This window comes from Protobothrops mucrosquamatus, unplaced genomic scaffold (genome assembly GCF_001527695.2).
Source record: "Protobothrops mucrosquamatus isolate PMUCROS unplaced genomic scaffold, P.Mucros_1.0 scaffold2064, whole genome shotgun sequence".
Taxonomy (NCBI): Eukaryota; Metazoa; Chordata; class Lepidosauria; order Squamata; family Viperidae; genus Protobothrops; species Protobothrops mucrosquamatus.
The window spans coordinates 36,264-60,694 of NW_015388169.1; the positions used below are offsets into that span (position 1 = coordinate 36,264).

The following is a 24,431-nucleotide window of genomic DNA, read 5'->3' on the forward strand; positions in this document are numbered from 1 at the left end:
TTTTTTTCAAAGTTGCTTAGCTGAAACCCTTTCATGATTTGACCTTCTTAACTTTCCTGCTGGACCCCAAAACTGTCACACTCAAGAGACAGTAGAGCAATAGCTGATAGGAGAGCCATCTGCCTCCTTCCCCTAGGTAGGTCCAAAAAAAGGCATCACATTTGCTTTTACCTAATACAGCAGCTGCAGTCTCATTGGCCTTGGTCTTTTTGTTACAGAATCTGGTTATCTCATCTAGCAGTACCAGGAGAAGCTGTGAAGATAAGCAATATGGTAGATTCTAGGTGTCTCAATATAATTGGGTCTGACAAAGCTGTGATTAGCTAAAAGTCAATTTTCAGACGACTAGTTACATTGTGTCTGTTGTGGAAAAAATAACATCCTCAAGGCCCCTTACGAAGATAGCAGGAATATGATGACTTCTGCTGTCTTAAACTCACTTCAGCAGCTGCATCTGATCAAGTGGAGTCTAGCCCATGAAAGCTCATGCCATATGTATGTATCTCTCTCTGTGTGTGTTCATGTTTAAATTGACACAAGACTCAACATGCTGAATGAACACTGGGGTAGGTTTGAAATTGGTTGTTCTCAATTACCTAAGTGCTTTTTCACAGCTCAGTTATTATTAATTAGATTATTGTCCTGTGTCCGCCATCACCCTGCCACTAAAAATATAAACAAAGTGCCAAAATCATTGAAGAACAGATGAGGTAATTCCCTCAATTGGTACCTTTTCTGATTCTCCCATTTTCTGTCAGCCTTCCCAGGTAGACAAGACAGGAAACATGATTAGATAAGATAATTCTACTTTATTCTAAGATTACATTATAAGAATCTTGCAAATTTGATAGTACTAATCTCCTGTTATCTCTTTTACAGCCTGAGAAATTAGGGAGATTCTTTTCTGAATCTCTTTTTCTGCCCATTATGCAGCTGTGGGTTGTGCCCTTTCCTATCTGTTCATTCCATCTGTAGCATCTCTCTCCATCCCCCCCCCCCAGGTCATTTCAACATATCATTCTATCATCTGAACTTTGAGATGAATGGGACATCTCATCCACTTTGGTAATGTTGACTTTATTGTATGATTAGCAAATTAAGCAAAGCAAGTATACTGTAATCATGCCACACCGAACAGAAAAGTTGATATTGGGAAGCCATAATTGGAAGCTATGTCTTTTTGGCAAGCTGGGCTGAAGCTAATTAAACATGCATATAAGAATCCATGAATCTCTAATGAGTAATTTATTATAGAATAGCTAAGAATACATACCGAATGATTTCAGCAACTGCTGTGTATCATTTAGCATTTCTATTTATGATCATAAACATCCTGTTTTCTTCCCAACCACTCTTTGTCAAGGGCTAAATATGATCTTTTTTGGGCAGAAAATACAGTTTCCATCTGTTCTTTGTTTTGGTACAGTATCAGTCTGGGATGGACTGAGGTTGTATACCGTATTTCTGACCGGGTAAGAATTAACTTACTCATCATCTTCTTCAAACAATTTTGTATACAGCTTGAGTATTAAAATGCAGCATTTTGGTAAGGGAATAAACCAAACCATGGTACAAATTTTCCATGGTAAAATTTGTCACTGAAGGATGTATGAAAAAGAAGATCTAATGTAACCTTCCCCAAATTGGTATTTTCCAATTTGGGGGAATTAACCATAATTATTAGTCAGGAGAGCTAATATATCTTTAAGTTACCTACATTATAAACAGTTAGCGGTGACTGGTGCTGTAAATTGGACCAAGCATCAGTACTTGCAGATTTTTTTGTTATAATAAATATATTGTAATTTTACAAAATTTATTGTAGTTTTGTTACAACAAATAACAAAATATAATTTTGTTATAATAAATATCAATTGTAAATGAAGGAATCTATTAAGCTAGAATCTCTTCTTCAAAACAGTAGAGCAGCCTACAGCCATTTTCAATAGCAGTCATCACTAGCAATTAATGGCACAAAGCATACTGTAGGTCACATTACTGTATGGCAGGGGTGTCAAATTCACAACATCACGTGATGTGTTGCGACGTATGGTGACTTTTTTTCCATTGCCGGCAATGGGATGGGTGCGGTTTTGGCATGACGCATCCAGCCCGTGGGCCGGCAGTTTGACACCCCTGCTGTATGGGATAAGGTATACTGCACCCCGTTCAAATGAATGTTGTGCACAATTAATTGCATGCTGAACTAGGTCGAGAAGAATTTCAGCTACACATTTTGTAAGCAGGGATACGTATAATGAAATTGAAATAAAATATCTACTCTCTGTAAGTAGTGTAATGCACATTTGGTAGTGAGATGTAGGGTGATTTTAACCTGAGTTTGCCTCTGGTTCTGTCCATATAACTGTCCAGCATGGTACCTGGAATACCAGCCACCTTCCATCAGACTGTCCAGGGTTCCTGTTTAAAAGATTGAACTTAGGTGGTATGAAATACCCTGAGAGATTAGAGGGAAAATTAGAAGCTCGTACTTCTGGCAAATGAATGATTTGTGATTGACCATGCCCATCATGGCATTCACCTTGTGAATATGCCCATGATTTATTCTCAGTATTACAATTACAGTATTATGTTATCTGGAGCTTTGATTTTTCAGGCTGCAACCTTGGACTGTTGCAGGATGATAGAATGGTACATTAGAGGAAATATCACAAGAGCAACATGTTCCATTCATCTAATATTCCCCTCTCCAACCTTTATCAGATTTATTTAAGAAGTGCTTTCCTCAGAAATAGGGCAGCAGGATGTAATTCACTATATGCGAATGTGATAAAGTTAGGAAGCAGGTGCAGATTAACTGCATAAGCTATTATGCTAAATATGTAGAGGCCACTGTGTATTCAGCTTACTATGAGTTGAGTAATGGCAGGCTAGAACATGTTTTGTGTCCTGGATATGCCTTTCAGATGATAAACATGGGCACTATAACATTTGCAGATGGAAAAACATCTGTCTGGACATAAAACAAGTAGCTGTTTCTATACCCATGGGCCCTATAAACCAGTCCAATAAGCTGAAGGTGAATCACTGAATATATTTTTCAGTGCTGTTCAGCGTCCTCATAATTTTTTTAACTGTCTAATTGATTTTCAGGTCAGGCACTCATATTTTTGAGAAATTCCCCAGGTATATATTGTCTCAAGTCGGTAGGTTGAATGGGTCTGAATAACCCTCACCGGCATTCACATAACGCACACTTTAACAAGTCAGAAAAAAGAGAAGCAGATGCATTGGTGTAGCATGCTAAATTGGTTGAGTTTAATCTTGTTTAGCTTTTGTATATGTGCTTATCATGTTGTGTAAAGCCAGCCTGTTTGGCTAGTTTATGTTTCACTGTATTCTGTGATTCAGTTACAAGTTAAGTGTGCTATGTGAGTCCTATCTCACTTCTTAGGTGATTGCTCCGCTTAAATTTACATAAGTCAGGAACTCTACTGCAGTGTGCCTAACTTCAGGACCAACATTATGCCTGTTGTCTTGATGTTTGCTTTTTGATAGTATAGTTGTAGCTGATAGAGATGCAGCAAAAAGTCCACCTAACCTACATTTAAATGAATCAGCATTTGGACAGCTCCTTATTCACAGTCTACCCCAGAACTCATGATCTCTTGTATACTGTATGTATCGTATGATCTAGCCCAGGGGTAGGCAACCTTGGCTCTTTTATGACTCGTGGACTTCAACCCCCAATTCTGGGAGTTGAAGTCCATGAGTCATAAAAGAGCTAAGGTTTCCTACCCCTGATCTAGCCCAAGCTCTCAAATCTTTCAACTTGCCAAAAACAGAACCCTAATAGTAAGGTAAATGTGTTTTGGGAACACCATAACTTGGTCAGTAATGGGGCAAGAATGGTTTAGTTTTAACACAGGTTTTTTTTAAAATGAAAAACACCCAGTCAACTGTGCTTTGGGGACACCATACCCGAATAAAGATTTGGGGCAGATTATAAAGCCCTCCCAGCTGTCTTTCAGAGAATAGAGTTGGAGACATAAAGTGTTTGAAAAAAGGGTCTCTGCTTACAGAATTCATTGCATGACCTGATTGGCTGCAGCTCCTAAACAAAGTCTATTACTGCCTGCCTAACCATCATTAGGGCATTAAGCTTTGTCTTGTACACTCCTAGTGCAATAATTCATAGAACACCAGGTACTTCCAGGTGAAAGTGGCTAGGAATTTTCTATTCCACAACAAGGCAACTTTGGACCTAGTTAATATGATTGTGTGTTGCTAGAACAGCCAGTAACTACCTTTGGTCAAGTTAGTGACTGACTGGATCAAATGGATTGTGTAAACAGTCTTTCTGATAGATTGGGGAAGAAAGTGTAATATATTTTTTGAATTGTAAGCCACCTAGAGTCATTGACTGAATTGATCAGCCATAGAAATTGAACCAATAAATAAATAAATAAATAAATAATAAAAAAATTCCTCCCGACATGAAAAGCACTTATACTCAGCAAGGTATTCGACTGAAAAGCTTCATTACTGAGGAAAGCAAAACCTTTTTTTTTCCTGTTCTAATTGCTCCATCATCTTCCAGTGGACATTTCCCTGAAGTATTCTTTGGCTGGGCTTCCCAGAATGTGAAGCCATGAACCATCTTAGCAGCACTTAGACTATTCTAAGAACTTGTTGTAAAAGCCACAAAGTAAGATGTGACAATAGCATTTGCCCTTAGGCTGGTGATAGAAATGGCAGTTCTCCAAGGAGCTGAAGAAAAACTTCTACCCTCAAAAACACGCTATAGGGCACTGCACACCAGAACAATTAGACACAAGGACAGTTTTTTCCCCCATGCCATCACTCTGCTAAACAACTATTTCCCACAACACTGTCAAACTATTTAGTAAGGCTGTATTACTATTATTCTTCTCATCTTTCCTATTACCTATCTCCTTATCTCCTTATGACTATAACTTTGTTGCTTGTATCTTACAATTTGTTTTATTTAGTTTCCTAGTATGATTTATGTTGATTGCTTATTTAGTATCCTATGATTGTCACTAAGTGTTGTATCTTATGATTTATGATGAATGTATTTTTACGATGACTATGGTCACGATTTATCACTTATAGCTTTTATATACACTGAGAGCTTATGCACCGAAGACAAATTCCTTATGTGTCCAATCACACTTGGCCAATAAAGAATTCTATTCTATTCTATTCTATTTATCCATTCTGGTAATAAGCCATTTTTTTTGTTAGGAATGCAATCTGATAATGGGTTTTGTGAGTTGTTACTGGCACTTATAGGTAGCCAGTGCTATAACCTCAAGAGAAATATTATTAACTATGACAGGATTAATCAGTTGTAGATTCTGGATCATATCCAAAGTCTGGGTCATTAGAGCTCATTACAGTAATCCAGATGAGATCAAGACATGATTCCATCATCTTTGGTCCAGATAAAGTCATAACTGGCTCATCAACTGAAGTGAAGCAAATGCCACCCACCATGGTCTCCACCTGCTGTTTAAGTAACAGCCATGAGTTCAGGATCTTCACCCTTCTCCTATCCTCCAAGTATGTATCAGACTTCAGGTGAAATAATATTGGTTCCAGTGTTTGGTGTTCTGAATGCTTACTGATGTATAGCAATTCAATTATGGAGGGAATTAATCCGATTTTATTTTGTCCCATCTAGACCATGACATCCTCTAGGCACTGTTTTTCAAGAATAATACACTGGATACTTCATGTAAACATTTGGGTATTCTAATCTACTATTTTATCTTTCTGTGTCCCTCTGCAGGGCAAGCCTTATGTCTTTGACCGAGTCTTCCCACCCAACACTACACAGGAACAAGTGTATCATGCTTGTGCCATGCAGATTGTCAAAGGTCAGTCTGGGCATGGTAGAATTTCAGGTACTTAATAGGATTGTTTGGGTAGGGCAGCAGGAAGAGAATAAATAATATCCATTAAAAATGGCTAAGTTTATTTTTGTCCTTCATCTTCCTTTTTTTTTTTTTTTGGGCAGACGTGCTGGCTGGGTACAATGGAACCATCTTTGCCTATGGGCAGACGTCTTCTGGAAAGACTCACACCATGGAGGTGAGGAGGTTTCTAACATATTTTAAAGCTGGTCTATAATTAGAAAACACAGGCCTGATTGTAGCGTCTACAAATAGATCCTAGGTTTCAGGAATCAAACTTACCTGAAGAATTTGGGAGGGCTTGTTGAACTTACTGTCAATTCTTCTGTTCCACTAGGGCAAACTGCATGATTCCCAGCTCATGGGCATCATCCCACGCATTGCCCAGGACATCTTCAACCACATCTATTCCATGGATGAGAACCTGGAATTCCACATTAAGGTCAGAGACATACAAGGAGGGACTAGTGATATAGAGAGTGCTTATTACTTATCTGCTTGAAGCATTCTGTCCCATTCCTTAACTCCAGAAAGTTCTTAGAACATTGGGCAGGTGTTCCACCACTTGCTTTCATGCACCAACTAGTGCAGTTTTCCTTAAATCATGCCCGCCATGGCCAGGTGAGTGGAATACAGCTAGATGGTGCCAGTAGTCCTGTGACTTTTGTCTGAAATGGTATAGGGTTTCCTGCCTGAGCAGGGAGTTGGACTAGATGACCTCCAAGATCCCTTCCAACTTTATTTTTATTATTATTATTATTATTATTATTATTATTATTATTATTATTATTATTATTATTATTATTATTTCTACTACTACTACTACTACTACTACTACTTCAAATGGCAGGTTCTGTTATGCCACCTCTGCTAAGAATATTCTAGATCTATTACCAGTAGTTAGGACTGATAGCAACTGTACTCCACCATATTTGGACCTACTCGATTGATAGAAACTTGCTTTTTTTTGTCCTATTACTCTATTGTATTTGTTACAAAAAGGCTAAAAGCTTCACAATCCCCATCTGGAAGATTCAAGTTACCTATTTGGAATATCTGATATTGTATAGTTGTTTGCTGCAGGAAAGGCGTGTATCCTTGAGAACCAGAGCAGAGGTAATTTCCCATCTTCCCATTTTTCATTTTTTTATTCCTTCTCCTCTCAGGTTTCTTACTTTGAAATCTACCTGGACAAAATCCGTGATCTGCTAGATGGTGAGCGAGCTTCAAGGGATATGAAATATCACGTGGGGTGGAGAGCAAGCCAGGAGATAGAACAAATCAATGGCCTGGGAAGAATTTTGGCAATTGTGAAGATAGCGGGTAATTTAAATAAAACATATTTCCTTGGATTCATTGGGCTCTCTTGGACCCATTTCTTATTCATCCCCAGTGACGAAGACCAATCTCTCAGTTCATGAGGATAAGAACCGTGTGCCATTTGTGAAGGTGAGATAGTTGGGAAATTAAACTAAAATGTTCCCTAAAAAGATCAATACTGGGCAATGGTCAATCTCAGTACCAAATTTTATTGACAGAGGAGCAAGATTGAAAAGTCTGACTTTAGGTACTGTAGTACCAAAATCAATGAAAGCATTACATCTTAAAAGAAGTTTTGCTATTTTTTAAAATACCACATACTAGAGAGACGTAAAAATAGGATCTACAGCAGACATGTCAAACACAAGGCCCGGGGGCCGGATGTGGCCCGCGAAGTGGTTTCATGTGGCCCGCGAAGCCATTCTGGAAACAGTGAGGGAATGGCCCCCGCTGCCTTGGCCCTGGCCCAGGCCGGCCGGGAGCCAATGTACAATTTTGTGGTGGCCATCTATGCTGAAATGCAATCAGTCTTAGCTCCACAAGGCTGTCCGGAAACAGTGAGGAAACAGCCCCTGCCCTGTTGGCCCCGCCCCCTGGGTGCATGCTGGGGAGGTGTCACCCTTTGTGAGGAATGAAGAAATGCACCATGCCTTGGCGCTTGCCCCGGTCCCACCCCCTTCTGCCAGAGACCCTCAGATCTGTCCCACTCCTGCCCAGGCCCCCACAGGCACCCTTGACGCGAACGATGTAGAGCTGGTCATGCCCACCCAGTACGCCGCACCCACCCTGGCCACACCCACCCGGCCCCCCAAGGGCAACCGCAATGCTGATGCGGCCCTCAATGAAATTGAGTTTGACACCCCTGATCTATAGTATTGCGTGGGATGGAAAGATTCTCCCCAAAAATTCTGCTCTTCCTAAATATCCTTTTTTAGAACAGATAGACAAGCTCCAGATATTTTAAGTAATTATATTATACAAATTTATACATTTTTGCATCAATCTCAAGCAGCAAAACCAATGGCGAGGAATTGTGGGAGTTTGTAGTCCATTACAACCAGAGGGCACTAAATCACCCATTTCTGTTATTGAGCAGGACAAGTCTGTGGAGATTCTCAGTCATCCAGATCATGGTTATCTCAAAGGTGCTTTTCCCAAAGGCAACTGGACTTTGTTTTTTCCTTGAGGAAAGACATTTCACTTCTCATCCAAGAAAGTCAGTCAGAACTGAAGAAGCTTCTTGGATGAGAAACGAAATGTCTTCCTCAAGGAAAAAACAAAGTCCAGTTGCCTTTTGAAAAAGCCCCTTTGAGATAAGTCAGAAAAAGCTACCCAGGTGCAAGACTGAGGGACTAGGAACAAAGCTTATCGATTAACTGAAGGGAGTGATGGGATTAGGAGCAAAAAACTTTTTTCTTTTTCGCTTAAGGGTTGCACTGAACGGTTTGTCTCCAGCCCTGAAGAAATCCTGGATGTCATTGATGAAGGAAAATCCAACCGCCATGTGGCTGTCACCAGTGAGTTTTGAAGATACGCAATTGGGAAAGGATAATGGCATATGGAGCAGGCAGTTGGGGAGCCTACATACAAAGCAGGAAGAATCTCTGTTTCACTAGTGCAGGGGTAGGCAACCTTGGATCTTTTATGACTTGTGGACTTCAACTCCCAGAATTCCTGAGCCAGCATGGCTGGCTCAGGAATTCTGGGAGTTGAAGACCACGAGTCATAAAAGAACCAAGGTTGCCTACCCCTGCACTAGGGCATTTTCAAGTGTTTTTCTGAGAACTTTGTACCTCCTTGTTTTTGCAGATCCAGAAAGGCATCAAAAATGAGAGGGTTGTCTCTAGGTCAGATTGAGGTAGTTATTTCAGGCAGAAGATGCCAGGATGGGGTGGGAACTGGTGGCAAGACACTGGAAATCCTTGAGCTGCCTGTTTTGGTTAGTCCATAGGATCGAAAATCATGTTCTGTGCTGCAGGCTGCAAAAACAAAAACAAAAAACAACCAACTGGTTTCAGCTTTGGACCAACTCCTTCATTGGTTCAGTGGGTCATAGACTCTACAGACAGATCTGTACTGAAGAAAATATAAGAAAAGAAAGGTTCTAGTGCTCAGGGAAAACCAGAGTGATAATACTTAAGATTTTAAGGACCATGCTCTGAAGGACAGAGCCAAGACTCTATGTGCAGGCAGTGGTGATGTAACTTTCAGGTAGGGGCAGAGTTTTATAGTGGTGGGGGCAAAGGCACTTCCATGTTTAGTCCAGATCTATATGATGGGCTGTATGAGGCTGAATGAGTTCCTGTTACCGTATTTATACACTAATAAAAAAAAGTACAACTATCCCTTAAAGCAGGGGTGTTCAAACTTGGCCCTTTTATGACTTGTGGACTTCAACTCCCAGAATTCCTCAACCAGCGTGCCTGGCTGAGGAATTCTGGGAGTTGAAGTCCACAAGTCATAAAAGGGCCAAATTTGAACACCCCTGCCTTAAAGGTTACAGCAGCCAATTTTGATAAAGCTGAGCAGGGTTAGAGCTAGTTAGTTCTCGGATAGAGATTACCAGTAAATCTCAGCCTCTCCATTTTCTGTCCATAAGGATTCTTTCTGTTCTCAATTTATAATTAGGAAGCAGTCACAACTATTTTTATCACCTATTTTGTTTGGTTGTGTTTTTCTGCAACCCAAAGTATTGTACTATAGAACTTGTGGGTGTGGGGTGTGGAGAACATGGATTTCCTGTAGAGAGCTGAAAATAATGTAATTCTTAATATATTCAACTGGAGTAGCATTTTGATACTGCCTTCAAATGATAATTGCTTATTATCTCAAATCAAACCGTTTATAAGTTTCTGTAATGTTTGTTTTTAGACCTGCACATATGAGGATTATAGTAGAAAACAGACAAGTGTGTAGACCAGGGGTCTTCAAACTTGGCCCTTTTATGACTTGTGGACTTCAACTCCCAGAATTCCTCAGCCAGGCATGCTGACCCCTGGTGTAGACAAACTCATTTGCTAAGCTTTTTTCATTAATACTGCCAATCTCCATGCCTCAAAGAGCCCTCAGTAGGCTGAATATTGTACAATTTCAGTGCAGGGAATCTCTGCTCAGAATTTGCCTGTTTCTCTCTCTTAACCTTGCAGACATGAATGAGCACAGTTCCCGGAGTCACAGCATCTTCCTTATCAACATTAAGCAGGAGAACATGGAGACTGAGCAAAAACTAAGTGGGAAGCTTTACCTGGTGGATTTGGCTGGCAGTGAAAAGGTGCTTGGGGCTTAAAAGAGATCTGAGCGGGGAAGCAAGCCGTTTGATTTCTTTCATAAACTAAGATCAGCATCATACATAGGGAGCACGGTGGCTTGCATTGTTAGGAGCTGGGTTGGAGGTTAGCAAGCTCGTGTTCAAGACCCGACTGCTCCTATGGGGTGGGGTGAGCTCCCATCCTTCCCTCCAGTTCCTGCCAGGGACATGAGAGGAGCACCCAACTGGGCATCCCCCAGGAAATGGTGATGTCACCAGCTAATCCTTTCAACCCAGAAGCGTCTTGGTGCTTCTGACATGAGTGCAATGTGAGCATCAGACATGTACTGTATCGCAGCAATGCCTTCACAAAATATATACCTTGAAGTTAAGACTGATTAAAATGTCACATTCTCCTCTCCTGGGTATCAGGAAACCCATTATTTGAATGACGGGTCTCCAAGTCAGTATCTTAGGGATCTCCAGAGAGCTATGTGCCTTAAATGCAATCAGGTGGCAATCAGTCTGAATAATATGTTGGGAAATCACTGAATGGGAGACTAGGCCCTGATTTGCCAGCCATAACTCTCTGCCACCGAAAAGGAAATGATAAGGGTTTTTCTTGAGCTGTTTTTGGAGTGAAATACATTTCAGACGTTTGGGACAGTTACTTTTCATTGGTATCCATTTCTGTCCTAATTCCTTTGGGCCTTCTAGCTGGTTCAGTTGGTTTCCTCCCAGTACCTAGGAAGCTTGTTTATTCAGAGAAGAAAGCCTCATTTTGGATTTAGTCCTTATAACATACACATTTATCTCCATTATAATAAACAAATACCTTCTCCTGGCAGGTCAGCAAGACTGGAGCTGAGGGAGCTGTGTTGGATGAGGCCAAGAATATCAATAAATCTCTGTCTGCACTTGGGAATGTTATCTCAGCTCTGGCTGAGGGCACAGTGAGTAGCGCATCCCTTAACAAAAAGATTGCTGGCCAGTTTTCCCCATTTTTCCTGGTGCTATACAGATATATAAGGATTTATATATGTCAACCCATCTCAAGTCCATGCATCTGAGTGGACTAAAAACAATAAACAAAATGATAAATAACATAAATAGCAACTGACAGACAAAATTAACAATCCTTCCAATTAACACAACCCAAAAAATAAAAAAAATAAAATGACATCTACCAGCTGTTCTGGGAGTAGGGGAGTTGAAGAAGCCTGATATCTGAAGTTACAGTCCAAGAATAACTGCCAAAATTCATAGCTGATGTGACTTTTGGATTTCTGGGAATGGTGATTCAACAGGCTTGAAGAATGTAGCTAAAGCATCTGACACGATCAAAACTCCTGGAACATGTTGACTCAGGGGTGTCAAACTGGCGGCCTATAGGCCGGATGTGTCACATGCAGGCCACGCCCACCCTGGCTCCGCAAAGGCAAAAAATGTCACGATACGTCACAATATGTCACATGACACGATCGAGTTTGACACTCATGTGTTGACTGCTCTAGAAAATATGCTGTTACCTGTTAATTATTTGCTTCTGATGATTTAGGTTTCCTTTTCCTATCTGGAAGATAAAATTTCTAGATGAGTTTGCTGGTCCCTGTCCACTGGATGTATAGGATTTTTTTTTTTTAATTGATAAGAACTGTGAGTAGATTGGAATTTCTGTGGTCAATTTTGTCTGTGTGAAAAAGGCCAAATATGTTCCTTCCCATTATCTTATGCAGAAAAGCTACGTGCCCTACCGAGATAGCAAGATGACCCGCATCCTGCAGGACTCCCTCGGTGGGAACTGCCGCACAACAATGTTTATTTGCTGCTCTCCTTCCAGCTATAATGATGCTGAGACCAAATCTACTCTCATGTTTGGACAGCGGTAAGTATACCGACAGAATTGCTTTTTGAATGGATATTACCTGTTCTATCCTTCCCAATCTGGTATTCAGTACAAATTTTTAATATCAGGTATTAGCTAGCACTTGATTGGGGAAAGCTAATCTTAGTTTTTCCAAGGGGTAAAACAGAATTGGTAAAATGAATTACTAAATGGACTAGGATGGGGAAGTTGCTGGAAATGTACCAGGTTTTTTTTTAATATTAAAACATTATTCTTTAGATATTAGTACTTCAAAAAGTGGAAGGAAGGAAGGAAGGAAAGAAGGAAGTTCTAAGGAACATAAAATATCTACAGTATACTATGGGTATGAACAGATTTATCAGTCATTCCTTTCCCCCAAGCAATCCTGAGATTTATAGCTTGAGTGGGTGGAAAGGGAAAGAGAGGAATTCCTAATAAAATTCTCAGCATTGTTTATTGAACAATAATTCCCTAACATCCTTTGTGAAAAAAACACATTGATTAAATTGATATATAAAAAAAATCTCTGTTTGCATACAGGACCTTAGATTGTATGATATTGGGTAGGCAAGTAGTGATGCTTACTCATCTACATTCTATTTAGTCTTGTGCAGTGCTTTTTTTCTAAAAAAAAAAAAAAAAAAAAGGTGCCGGAACTTACACACGTCATACAACCCGCCTTGCCTACCCTATAAGGTTCCATCCAAAAAAGGTGCCGGAACTCCGTTCTGGGCGTTCTATGAGAAAAAAAGCCCTGGTCTTGTGTATAAGAACAACTCTGAGTTCTAAATGCAACATGTTTAGAACTGTTAGTGAAAACAAAAACACATAAGAATAATTGTATCCTTCTGTCATACTTTTATTTATTAGATTTTTATCCTGCCTTTAATATTTATAAGTAATTAAGGCAGCAAACATACCTAATACTTCTTTCTCCTCTATTTTCCTCATAACAACAACCCTGCAAGATGAGTTGGGCTGAGAGTGAGTCACTGGCCCAAAGTCACTCAGCTGGCTTTTAGGCTTATGGCAGAATTAGAACCCAGTCTTCTGGTTTCTCGGCCAACACTTTAACCTCTATACCAGTGATGGCGAACATTTTAGAGATCGAGTGCCCAAACTGCAACACAAAACCCACTTATGCATCGTCGGGTGCCGGGTGGGCGTGGCCCATTGGGTGGGCGTGGCTGCGATGGTAACAGCAGACTTTGTGGGACTAAAAAGTTCAATCAATCAATTCCAACTTTGCAAGATTTTTTTTCCCCATGAGAAGTTGAAATTGACTGATTGATTGAACCTTTTTTTTTTGCACACGGTGGCGGAGGTCTAAAGCGAAACAGTTTTATAAAACCCAGCTGAAGGCCTAGGACTGGGGCGACGGCGCGCATGCCCACAGAGAGGGCTCTGAGTGCCACCTCTGGCACCCGTGCCATAGGTTCGCCACCACTGCTCTATACTGAACTTGCTTTAATAATATGAATATTGTATATTACAGCCATGTATATTACTTCTTTTAAGTTAAAATAAGGCCTACTTTAGGGACCAGTAAGCAAAATCACAACATTATGCTCAAGCAACATTTTCTCTTGATTCACATTTTCCCATTTGCTCAAAAGTATGATATTAGATGGTGTTTTCTTGATATTTTGCAGTCTAACTGTCATCTCAATGCTTTGGAATTATCACAATTGTAGTAAAATATGTTAGTTTGGAAAAGGCTACTATTGGAATAGCCAGGTAAAATGATTCTGCTGCTATTTTTGGAGATGAGGCACCTAGGGAAGGACTGATTTCAGCTGTGGAACACAAGCCTTGCATGGAAAGGGCCAAGGTTTGATTATAAGCATCTTCTGCTAAGGTTGAGGTAAACTCCAGCCTAAAAACCTATTCTTGCTAGTCAGTATATACGATACGAGCAAAGTAATATAGTAAGAGTTTCCTGTATTTTTAGAGCTTCAGTCATCTGTGTCAATACCAGGAAGCTGATCAATATAATAAAGAAGGTGTAATGGAATGTCTTGGAAGGAAAGAGAAGCAGCAAGGTGGATGGACTCAATTCTGGTGGCAATGAGTGCACTGTTGGAAAACCTGAAAGATCCAATTATGGATATAACATCATGAGCAAAATGTATTTATGTGGTTGCTAGGAGTTGAAAACAAGTTAGCACAATCAGTCGATCAATCAAAGCAGAATGTCCATTAAACAAAGCAAAGTCTTCTCCATAAAGATATTCACTTCCATTTCAGGGCCAAGACAATCAAGAATACAGCATCAGTGAATCTGGAATTGACAGCAGAACAATGGAAGAAGAAATTTGAGAAGGAGAAGGAGAGGAACAAGACCCTCAAAGAGACAATTGCCAAGTTGGAGGCTGAGCTAGGACGTTGGCGTAATGGTAAGTTGGGTGCAAAGAAAACAAAGGTCCTGTTTGTTTTGCTTTGTTATTGATTGCACTGTCTTTCAGATCTAAGTGATATTAGCAATAGGTGCATTTCTTGTCTATCAACCATTTGTTGACAGGTCGAGATACAACTAAACAGGTTGTTTTGGGCTAAAATTTATTTGAACCTGAAACCAAGCAATGAGAATTGCACATTTCCTCATTTTTTTTACTATGCCAATAAATATTTGGAGTGGGAAATTAAAAAAAAGCAAGGATATAAGCAAGGACTATGGCTACACTGCATTCTATGGAGCTGCATTTGCCTAATAGAAAGACTTTGGAAATGGTTATCAGTGTCCTAAATGTAACATTGATTCATGTAGTTTAAGGACAGATGATCCCAGACATATGCTGTATGTATATATGATGTAATAAAGATGCCTCAGGTTGCCTAGGAACTAAATAATAAGTGCAGATATCACAAAGGGTCTTAAGAGGGCTGAAATACAAGGGACAGTCATAACAACTTAGACTACTGTCATATATCGTCAGATTATTCAGCATGGACAGAAGATGGAGATGCTAAGGAGTGAACTTGGGACCTTATGCGATGTAATTTCTATTCATTGGATTTTTTTATCTTTACTCCTATGATAAAACAGATGTAGTATTCCTTTAACATATTAGGTGCTTATTGTGAAAAAATACTGCATAATCCACTCTCAATTCAGAGATTTGGACCAAAATGGCCTTGAATTTCAGAGTTTATCTAGCCCTGAAAAAGGACACCTACTTTCCTTAATTCTGATACCTCTGAATGGGTTTCACATTTTTAGAATGGTGAAAAAGTGTGATTTCTCATGTAATCATTGCACAGATCTGTCCCTGAAAGGCACTGTGGTACCTTCTGATTCATAATAAACACAGCAGTAAAATAAGTGTGTGAAAATGTCCTTGTCCTCTATTTAAACATTTTTAGGTGAGAATGTCCCAGAAACAGAGCAGTTGAGTGATGAGGAGAAGGTGGTACCTGATACTTGTGATGAGACACCCATTAATGATAACAACTCCTCCATTGTCATCCGGATCTCCGATGAGGAGCGGCATAAGTATGAGGAGGAGATCCGCAAACTCTACAAGCAGCTTGATGACAAGGTAGAGATCTCTCCTCCATCCCATGTAAACTTCTCCTGGGTTGCTTTTAACCCCATCTCAGTCACAATGTCTTTTCTTTGTGCCTTACCTGTCTGAACCATGGACGCAGCATAAGGTAGTAAGCAATGACATATTTTTGTCCAATCAGGATGATGAAATTAATCAGCAGAGCCAATTGATGGAGAAACTAAAGGAGCAGATGCTGGACCAGGAGGAGGTGAGTAATTTTCCTAGAGTACCTTTATGCACATGCATCCTGACTTTTTATCTTTGTTACCTAGTTTAAGCCAGCCTTTCCTCAAAGAAGCAGATGATATCATAGGTCAGGGGTAGGCAACCTTGGCTCTTTTATGACTCATGGACTTCAACTCCCAGAATTCCTGAGTCAGCCATGCTGGCTCAGGAATTCTGGGAGTTGAAGTCCACAAGTCATAAAAGAGCCAAGGTTGCCTATCCCTGTCATAGGTCATTCTTTCTTATCACATTGTCCTCCCAACAGTCCTGTGAGAGATGATGATGTGTCCAACATTGCCTAATAAGCTTAGTAGATGGCTATGGATTTTGTCCTGGTCTTCCCATCACTTTAATTAAATACTGTAATTGTATTCCAGTCCTCCCCAGTTACGTGTCTTCAGGCTCTATTAGATTGCAGCTATGATCATTTTAAGTAAGCTACATCACGGACTGGAATTGATGGAGATATAATCAGAAGGCAGTTGGGTAGAGAAAGACTAGTATAACCATAACAGCCTTCTGTTTCTCAGCACTCTGTATATATCTCTATATCAGACATGTCAAACTCGCGACGTCACATGACGTCACGCAACGTATCGGAGCTTTTTTGCCATTGCCGGCAATGGGGTGGGCGTGGCTCCGGTATGATGAAACCGGCCCACGGACCGGCAGTTTGACATCCCTGCTCTATATATTTCTACCTCTTTTTACATCATCCTCACTTCGCCTTCCTGTTCTTCTTCCTTTCTTATATGTCCTCTGACATTTCTCTAACTACTCACTAACTCATCCTGCCTTTTCCTTCTGATAGCTGCTAATGTCCACTCGTGGGGACAATGAAAAAGTGCAGCAGGAACTAAGCCATCTGCAGTCTGAGAATGATTCTGCTAAGGAAGAGGTGAAGGAAGTACTACAAGCTCTGGAGGAACTGGCTGTCAATTATGATCAGAAATCCCAGGAAGTAGAAGATAAGAATCAGCAGAATCAGCTATTGGTGGATGAGTTGTCTCAGAAAGTGGTAAGTGCTGAGATCTTGTGGATTGTAAAACACGACTCAGAGTTGCCCCTTGTAGAATCAATACATTCATCAAAATTTCAAAAGGACTTCATAAAGTTCTTAAAAAGCCATTCAGTAACAAAAGAAGTTTTGTTAGGATGCCAAAAAGCAAACAGTGGTGGTATACAGAGATTCCTTAGAGAAAGATTCCAGAATAGCAGTACCATAGAACAGCATAATAAATTCACCATAGCCTTTTTTTTGTGGTTTAACTAGTGAAACTTCCATTCCCATGACAAAGGGAATGGGTGTGCTGTTGTCTCCAGTTAGATGTTTACTTAGAGCCCTTGTGTATATTCAAGTTTAACCATTTTTTCTTCTTAATTTTATTTTGTATAATCTAATTCCTACCAGAGGGTTTACAGTACATTTAAATTAAGACACTTAAGAAATTAAATCATTAATTTATGAATTAATTCAGTTTTATTTACTTAATTTAATTCAAGAAATTAAGGTCTTTTCCCTTTAACTAAAATTGAGAGTGCCAAATTTTTAAACCAGAGGAATTCTCTTTGATCTGGATAAGCCACAGATGTCTTTATCTTTACAGGCCACCATGTTATCTTTGGAATCAGAGTTGCAACGCCTACAGGAATTCAGCGCACACCAGCGCAAACGCATTGCTGAGGTCCTCAATGGCCTTATGAAAGATCTGAGTGAATTCAGCGTCATTGTGGGCAATGGTGAGATCAAACTGGTAAGCAGCTGGTAGGGGATCAGTGTTTGGAAATAAGAAAAGTAGTCATTCACTCTCAGTTTAGAAACATATAAGATGGATCTGGGGAAATTCCTAATGTTTTTCTTTGGTAGTATCTGCTATATTTAATCAAGCCTTTTTAAATGTTATGCCCAACTAAAAAAAATAGAAACAGAGGGGTTCATTTAAGGTATTTAAGTGCTGACATTACCGCATACAAAAATGGAAGAAAGTAAGAAAAACTACTTAGAAAATAATGGAATTTAATGATCTGGGAACAGAGTCATCTGATGAGCAAAGGAAAGAAGGAAGGATGTATAAACTGTTCTGCTTCTTAGACTCATACATTGAACTATGTGCCCCAAATAATACGTTTTCTTTTAAAATTGTTAATTTGTAGCCAGTAGAAATTAGTGGTGCCATTGAGGAGGAATTTACTGTTGCCCGGCTCTACATCAGCAAGATCAAATCAGAAGTGAAGTCAGTCGTGAAACGTTGCCGTCAGCTGGAAGGTCTTCAAGTTGAGTGCCACCGCAAGATGGAGGTGACAGGACGGGAATTATCTTCTTGCCAGCTTCTCATTTCTCAGGTCAGATTTATGGAAGTGGAGATGAAAGGACACTAGCTATGGCATTTAAAACTGATAAAGGGTAGAAATAAGAGGGACCAGAATACCCCTCATAGGAAAGCATCTAGATTTTCACAATCTGGGTAAGGAATCTCTGGCCTTCCAGATCTTATTGAATTAACGTCCCCTCCATCTTTCATCGTTGGCCGTCATGCTGGGTGGGATTGATGGAAATTATAGTTCAGCAGTATCTGGGATTTATAGGCTACCTATCTCAGTTTTATGTTTGAGAGCTAGGAAGTAGAAAAAGTAATACAATCCGATCAGGAACTTCACTGGATTTAATTAGCTTTCTTTTCTTCCAATCTGGAGTAGAAAAGGGATGATCTCCCATGCTGTCAGGAAAGGACTATGTTGGAGAGAAGTTTGACAAATGTTTTAAAGAATTACTTCTTTGTACAACCTGGCCCTCTGTTATTTCTCAGTCAGCTCCTATAAAGAGGTATCAGGAAACCTGAAGCTCCAGCTTAAAGGAAGACAGATAAGGTGGAAAATCTTTTTGGGGAGATCAGTGAGAGCTCCTAATTCAGGAGACCTTAGCTGACTGGTTAAAACTTTGGTTTGGTGTCTAGATTCAGGAGCTCTGGAGCTTGTACTGCTGCTTTTGTTGATCCAGTTTATTGCTTCTACTATTGTTTCAGTAGGGAGAAGATACCATTGGTACCAATCCATGAATATTTCTTACAGCAAATCTGTAGAAGTCAAATGGTTGGCATGTGTCTTTAAATATTTATACATATATATATCTAGGAGACCAACCTCAAGCAGTGTGTCTAGAAGCTATTTCCCAGCAGGAATCTTAATGTTCTTTTGGACATGGTAATATCTGTAACAATGGATCAACATAAACTGTGGAGCATGGTGTCATTGGAAGCTAAGCTGAGAGTGGGATTTTTGTTTTGTTTTTTAAAAAATTCATAGAGGGGTTATCCCTTCTCCTATTTCCATTTTTTTTCAAATACTAGCTCTAATGCCACTATTCTAATCCATTTTCCAGCCTTCTCACGATTGCTTCTAATTGTGTATGAAAACAATGAGAAATCTAATTATAGATCACTTTGGTACACAGAGCTCTCTTTTAATATTTAATATTTTGGGTTATGTCCCTAGGGCCAGACTTCATGCTGTTGCATGTCGTGATTCTATATACCAATTTTTAAAACTGGATCAGAGAAATAGCAGATTGAGGATAAGTTAAAATTTTTCTCCATTTTTTATTTTCTGATTCTGGATCACACAAACATTCCTTTCTTTTAATTAAAAAATTCTGCTGGCAAGTGTTCATGAATCCATAGTTCCAGGAAGAATTTTATGAGGGTGTGTGTGAAATGGGGAGATCACACAATATATCTACACCCACAAGCACACACATTGATTATTTTTTGCTCCAAAAACATTTCCTATTTCAAATAGTCATTAATGATTCATCTAATTAATATTAATCCTAATCTAATCTAATTAATCGTGTGTATTATTTCTTAGAAGTGGTCCTATTGGTTGCAGCTTCTGGATGTACTTGCATAGAATTGTACTGTAAACTATGATAGGTATACCCTTGAAATACAGCATGGAAGGGGCTTTTTGATTGCTTGGTCTTCTCTTTGTTTTGGAACTCTGAAGACATATTTGAGAAGAGACGACAGTTTCCAAGTTTGGACAGGCAGAAAGTTGAGTTCTTCCTCATAGAAAATAAGATTGGGGAGTCTGGAATCTGGACTACGTTTGTGAAAGGGATCTCTTATTTGCTTACATTTCCCAATCTTCTCAGCATGAAGCCAAGATCCGTTCACTTACTGAGTACATGCAAAGTGTGGAGCTGAAGAAACGGAACCTGGAAGAATCCTATGATGCTCTGAGTGAAGATTTGGCTAAATTGCAGGCCCAAGGTAATATGGATGGTACTGGGCTTATGGCATAGTTTATGACTGGTACAGAAGTATGTGAATAATTCAGGAAATGAGTCGATGGGAGAAATGGCAGAATACAGATTTGAATGCCGAATGTTTGAGTCCTTGTGTATAGTGTTGTTTGCTTGCAAGTGCCCTTGACTATGTGTGAATCTTCACAGTAGCTCCTTCCCATTATTATTTATTATGTGTAAGTAGCTTGTTCATTTGTTTACATAAACCCTTTCTTATATGTATAATGGTATGAAGCACGTTACCGTTTCTCTTTTATAGATGAAGGAGGGAGGGTATGCAGAAGAAGTCTTTTTTTAAAAAAAAACTTTTTACTCCACTCTTAAACCTTGAGATTGAGAGATTAAATTGAAAGAATAACCTGCTCAAGAAACCATGGTAAATTAAACGAGCAATTGATGTTTTAGCCTAGTCTCCTAGATCAAGAAAGCAGATTACTGATCTAACACTGGTCAGCAACCCATGCTCTAACTCTGTCTCCATCCTCTCATTAAGGATCTTTCTTCTCTCCCACAGAGACTGTGCATGAAGTAGCCAACGAGCAGGACCTGATACAAGATACAGATGAAGTCAAAGTTAGTACAAGAGATAAGGCATGTCTTTCTTCATCAAGGGTGTTATTCCTCTTATGCAATCCCTTTGGCCCCTGGCAGCATTAATTAAAAAGGGGGGTAGAGATGGGGGAAATAAAGAAAGATAAGAGAGACAGAGACCCAGACAGGCGTATTTCAGGCTCTAAAAGGAGAATTGTCATGGCCAGCTCAGATTCAGAAGATGAAGAGGAGTTACAGGAGAGTCATCAGCCTGAGGACATTCACTGGAAGAGTTGCAGGCAGGGAAAGCAGTGTTGCCTAGCAACCTGGAGAGGCAGCTATCAGAGGCCTTAGAAGATGAAGAGGCAGAGCTAACACCTCCCCCCAGTGCAAGAGCCTAACGGGAAGAGAAGAGGACTGAGCAAAGATGTTCAGCAAAAAACTATGGGCCAGAAAGAATACAGACACAGACAGACAGACAGACACACACACCACATACACTGCCTCCCCCCCCCAAGGAACAAATCCAAATCTCACTGCCCCTATATAAGGAATGCCTCATCTATCAATTGGCAACAGCTCTTTCTTTACCTCACCACCTTGTTCCCCAACTCTTTAGCTTATCTTCTCAAGGAGTAAGCCTGGATTCTGATGCCACAACTGACTGACCCTCTAGTACCTTATTTATGATTTGAACTCTCTCTTGCCTCTAATTTAAGCTGGTTGAGTTTTGTGGTCTGGGTAAGTCATGAGGGACTACGATTGTTTGTCAAACCTTTTTTTGCCATTAGAGTTGTTCTCGAATACTTATTTAGTAAAGATATAAGACTTAACTGCGCACCTGTGATTTCCATGAGCCAGAATAGGACAAGAACAGAGAGGACAAGCGTATGATGGGCTGTTGAGAGTATAGCTTTGCTGGAAAATAATATCGTTTTGAAGAGTATCCAAGATTTGCTGCTTTATGAGGGGCCCTAGCACTGCTATCTACACATCTGAATTGCTTTCCTTTCCTGCAGAAGGCCTTGGAAGTGCAGCTAGAGAGTCACCGTGAAGCCCACCACAAACAGTTGGCACGCCTACGTGATGAGATCAACCAGAAGCAGAAAATCATCGATGAGCTTAAAGAGTGAGTCATTTTTAAGCTGCGGCAAGATGCTCTGATGGGAAGGAGAGAGATTCTCATTATAAGTTAGGTTATGTTGGAGATGAGAAGCTGTTGGCTTTGGGGGGTTTTTTTTGGCAGGGCCTGACTTAATCAGTTTCAAGAGACTGATGGCAAAGTATCAGCAGAAAATTGGACAAAGTTTACAAGGCAGGGGGAATGTGACAAGAATAAAATAAGCAGCAACCATTTATGAACATGTGTAGAATAGAAATTAGGAGCAAAGATGGAAGTTGGGGTAAGGGTAAATCATCCTTGACCAACCTCACATCCTCCAGCTGTGTTAGGACTGCAACTCCCAGAATTCTTAACCAGCATGCTTACTAACAATTTGAGCTTTATAGTCTTTCTTAATAAGTCTGGAGGAGCCAAATAGGAGAAATCTCATGTTAATTAACTCTAGAAGTAATGACAAGGTGGTATAGCTTGAGTTGTTGCACTACTGTAAACCCATATCTCTTGTGTGACATAAATTCAGCTGTCAGGAATCCTTTAATTTGTGTATAATCAATAGGATTTATAGGCTGGTAATTAAGACCCTGAGACTCTATGAACTAAATCTAATTTAATGCCAGTAATTCCTTCCTGAGAGCTGAAGCTTATTCAATAGAACTTGTCCTAATAAAAAATCCTTAGGCTGGATTGCTGCAGTTAAAAATTCATTTATACCAATGCTAAACCTGCAAGTATATTCAAAATTAGAAGCTGGTTGTGATGGAAATGCTTAAAAGATGGTTGAAGCAAATATTCTCTTTTAGATATTGTCCTGAAATACAGTCCCTTAAGCATCAGAGGTTTTGACTCTTTAGTCTCCATGTCTTGAGCCTTTAGCACTGAATCCTTTTGCAGATCTTATGCTAAATTGAAAGGCTGCTGGATAACTATGATAATCTGCTTATCATCCCAACAATAGCATATTTTTCCATACATTCTTTCCTGCCCAGCTTAAACCAGAAGTTAGAACTTGAACTGGAGAAACTTCGTGCTGACTATGAGAAACTCAAGAACGAGGAGCAAGAGAAATCACAAAAGCTTCAGGAGCTGACGTGAGAATTCTTCCCTTCCAAAGATATTTTCAGTTGCTTTTCTTCATCCCTGAGTTTAAGAATAAGTCCCACGATCTAAAACAAAATGTGTTTGGTCCTGATGAATTCTGGGATTTGATGCCACAAGGCATCAGCTGAGAAAAGCTGATGTATATTAAATCTATGTAGTGAGCTGGGGAAGAAACTATAACTCAATTGAATGAGGACACATTTAATAATTCAAATATATTTGGTTTAAAAAAGAACATTTACCAGATTCACCCAAAAAGGTGGTCCTAAATTGAAGATGATCCTTCACAAGGAAATGTCATGACTGGGTCTTATTTCATATTTCTAAAGCTTTGCACACTTCCTGTTTCCTTCCCCTTCCAATAAGAACTTGTTCAAACCTGCTGTGTCTCACTTCCTTCTTCATTGCTTCCATGATGACCCATATGGGGGTTATTCTTTTCCTACATAGAATAGCTCTAGAAATTTTACAGCTTGGGTCAAAACAGATGGTGCTCAATCCCCAATTCCAAGAGATTATTTATATTCATCTGCAATCGAGTTATCTGGAAGGGATCAGCGAACCATTCTACCTCAGTTAACAGTACTTGTTTTTCCTCTGCCACCAAATCTGCCTACTCTCACATATATGCAGTTGAATTTGGCTACTCACTACCTAAGTTTCCCTCCTTCAACAAAAAACCCCTATTTCCTTAGACTTTATAAAACAGGCATGTATAATCTAAGGCCCCATGGCCAGGTGGTTAACCTGGAATGGAACCCATTGAGCCCCTCCAAAAATTGCCACTAATTGTGACAATTTTTCAAAGGGCAGAAGACATGATGATTAGGCATCTGGGGAATGATTGTATCAAGTCACATTTTTGTCCTAGTTCTATTGTCTTTGGTTCTGTACTCACCTACATTTTGCAATATGTAGTTATGCCACTCAAAGGAGCAATGAGACTTTTAGCCTGGTAAAAGTTGTAAAAGAGTGTAAAAGCTCAGAACATGAAAATTAATTTAGCCATTATTTTTTAAAATCAATTTGTACAGCTGCCCATCTCAATAATTGATTGGGCAGCAAACAATATCAAAATAAAAATAAAAAACAAGTACAAGAATGAAAATACATAGCAGCCAAGGAAGTATTGCAATCCACAGTCACTAACACAGCTAGGAGATGGGTCCCTTCACACCTCCATGGCCCCTGGCCTGGGCAGAAAGCCAACTCTTTACAAAAGATCTGCAAGACTGAGAACATCCTGCTCTCCAGCAGAGAATATTCCAT

At 39.8% G+C, this 24,431-nt stretch overlaps 1 protein-coding gene across 1 annotated transcript in view; it reads left to right on the forward strand.

The window, feature by feature from the left end:
* The window catches only part of KIF5A (kinesin family member 5A), a 59,722-nt gene that overhangs the window by 20,889 nt on the left and 14,402 nt on the right, over positions 1–24,431 (forward strand). Inside the window, exons 2-20 of the mRNA XM_029285683.1 lie at positions 5,777–5,864; positions 6,005–6,078; positions 6,238–6,342; positions 7,067–7,115; positions 7,294–7,349; positions 8,650–8,737; positions 10,367–10,491; positions 11,316–11,420; positions 12,204–12,352; positions 14,582–14,730; positions 15,698–15,873; positions 16,022–16,090; positions 16,919–17,125; positions 17,715–17,861; positions 18,262–18,450; positions 20,258–20,375; positions 20,925–20,983; positions 21,961–22,070; positions 23,051–23,152. Of these exons, the coding sequence (XP_029141516.1) occupies positions 5,777–5,864; positions 6,005–6,078; positions 6,238–6,342; positions 7,067–7,115; positions 7,294–7,349; positions 8,650–8,737; positions 10,367–10,491; positions 11,316–11,420; positions 12,204–12,352; positions 14,582–14,730; positions 15,698–15,873; positions 16,022–16,090; positions 16,919–17,125; positions 17,715–17,861; positions 18,262–18,450; positions 20,258–20,375; positions 20,925–20,983; positions 21,961–22,070; positions 23,051–23,152 (2,165 nt within the window). The remainder of the gene's footprint in view (positions 1–5,776; positions 5,865–6,004; positions 6,079–6,237; positions 6,343–7,066; positions 7,116–7,293; positions 7,350–8,649; positions 8,738–10,366; positions 10,492–11,315; positions 11,421–12,203; positions 12,353–14,581; positions 14,731–15,697; positions 15,874–16,021; positions 16,091–16,918; positions 17,126–17,714; positions 17,862–18,261; positions 18,451–20,257; positions 20,376–20,924; positions 20,984–21,960; positions 22,071–23,050; positions 23,153–24,431) is intronic.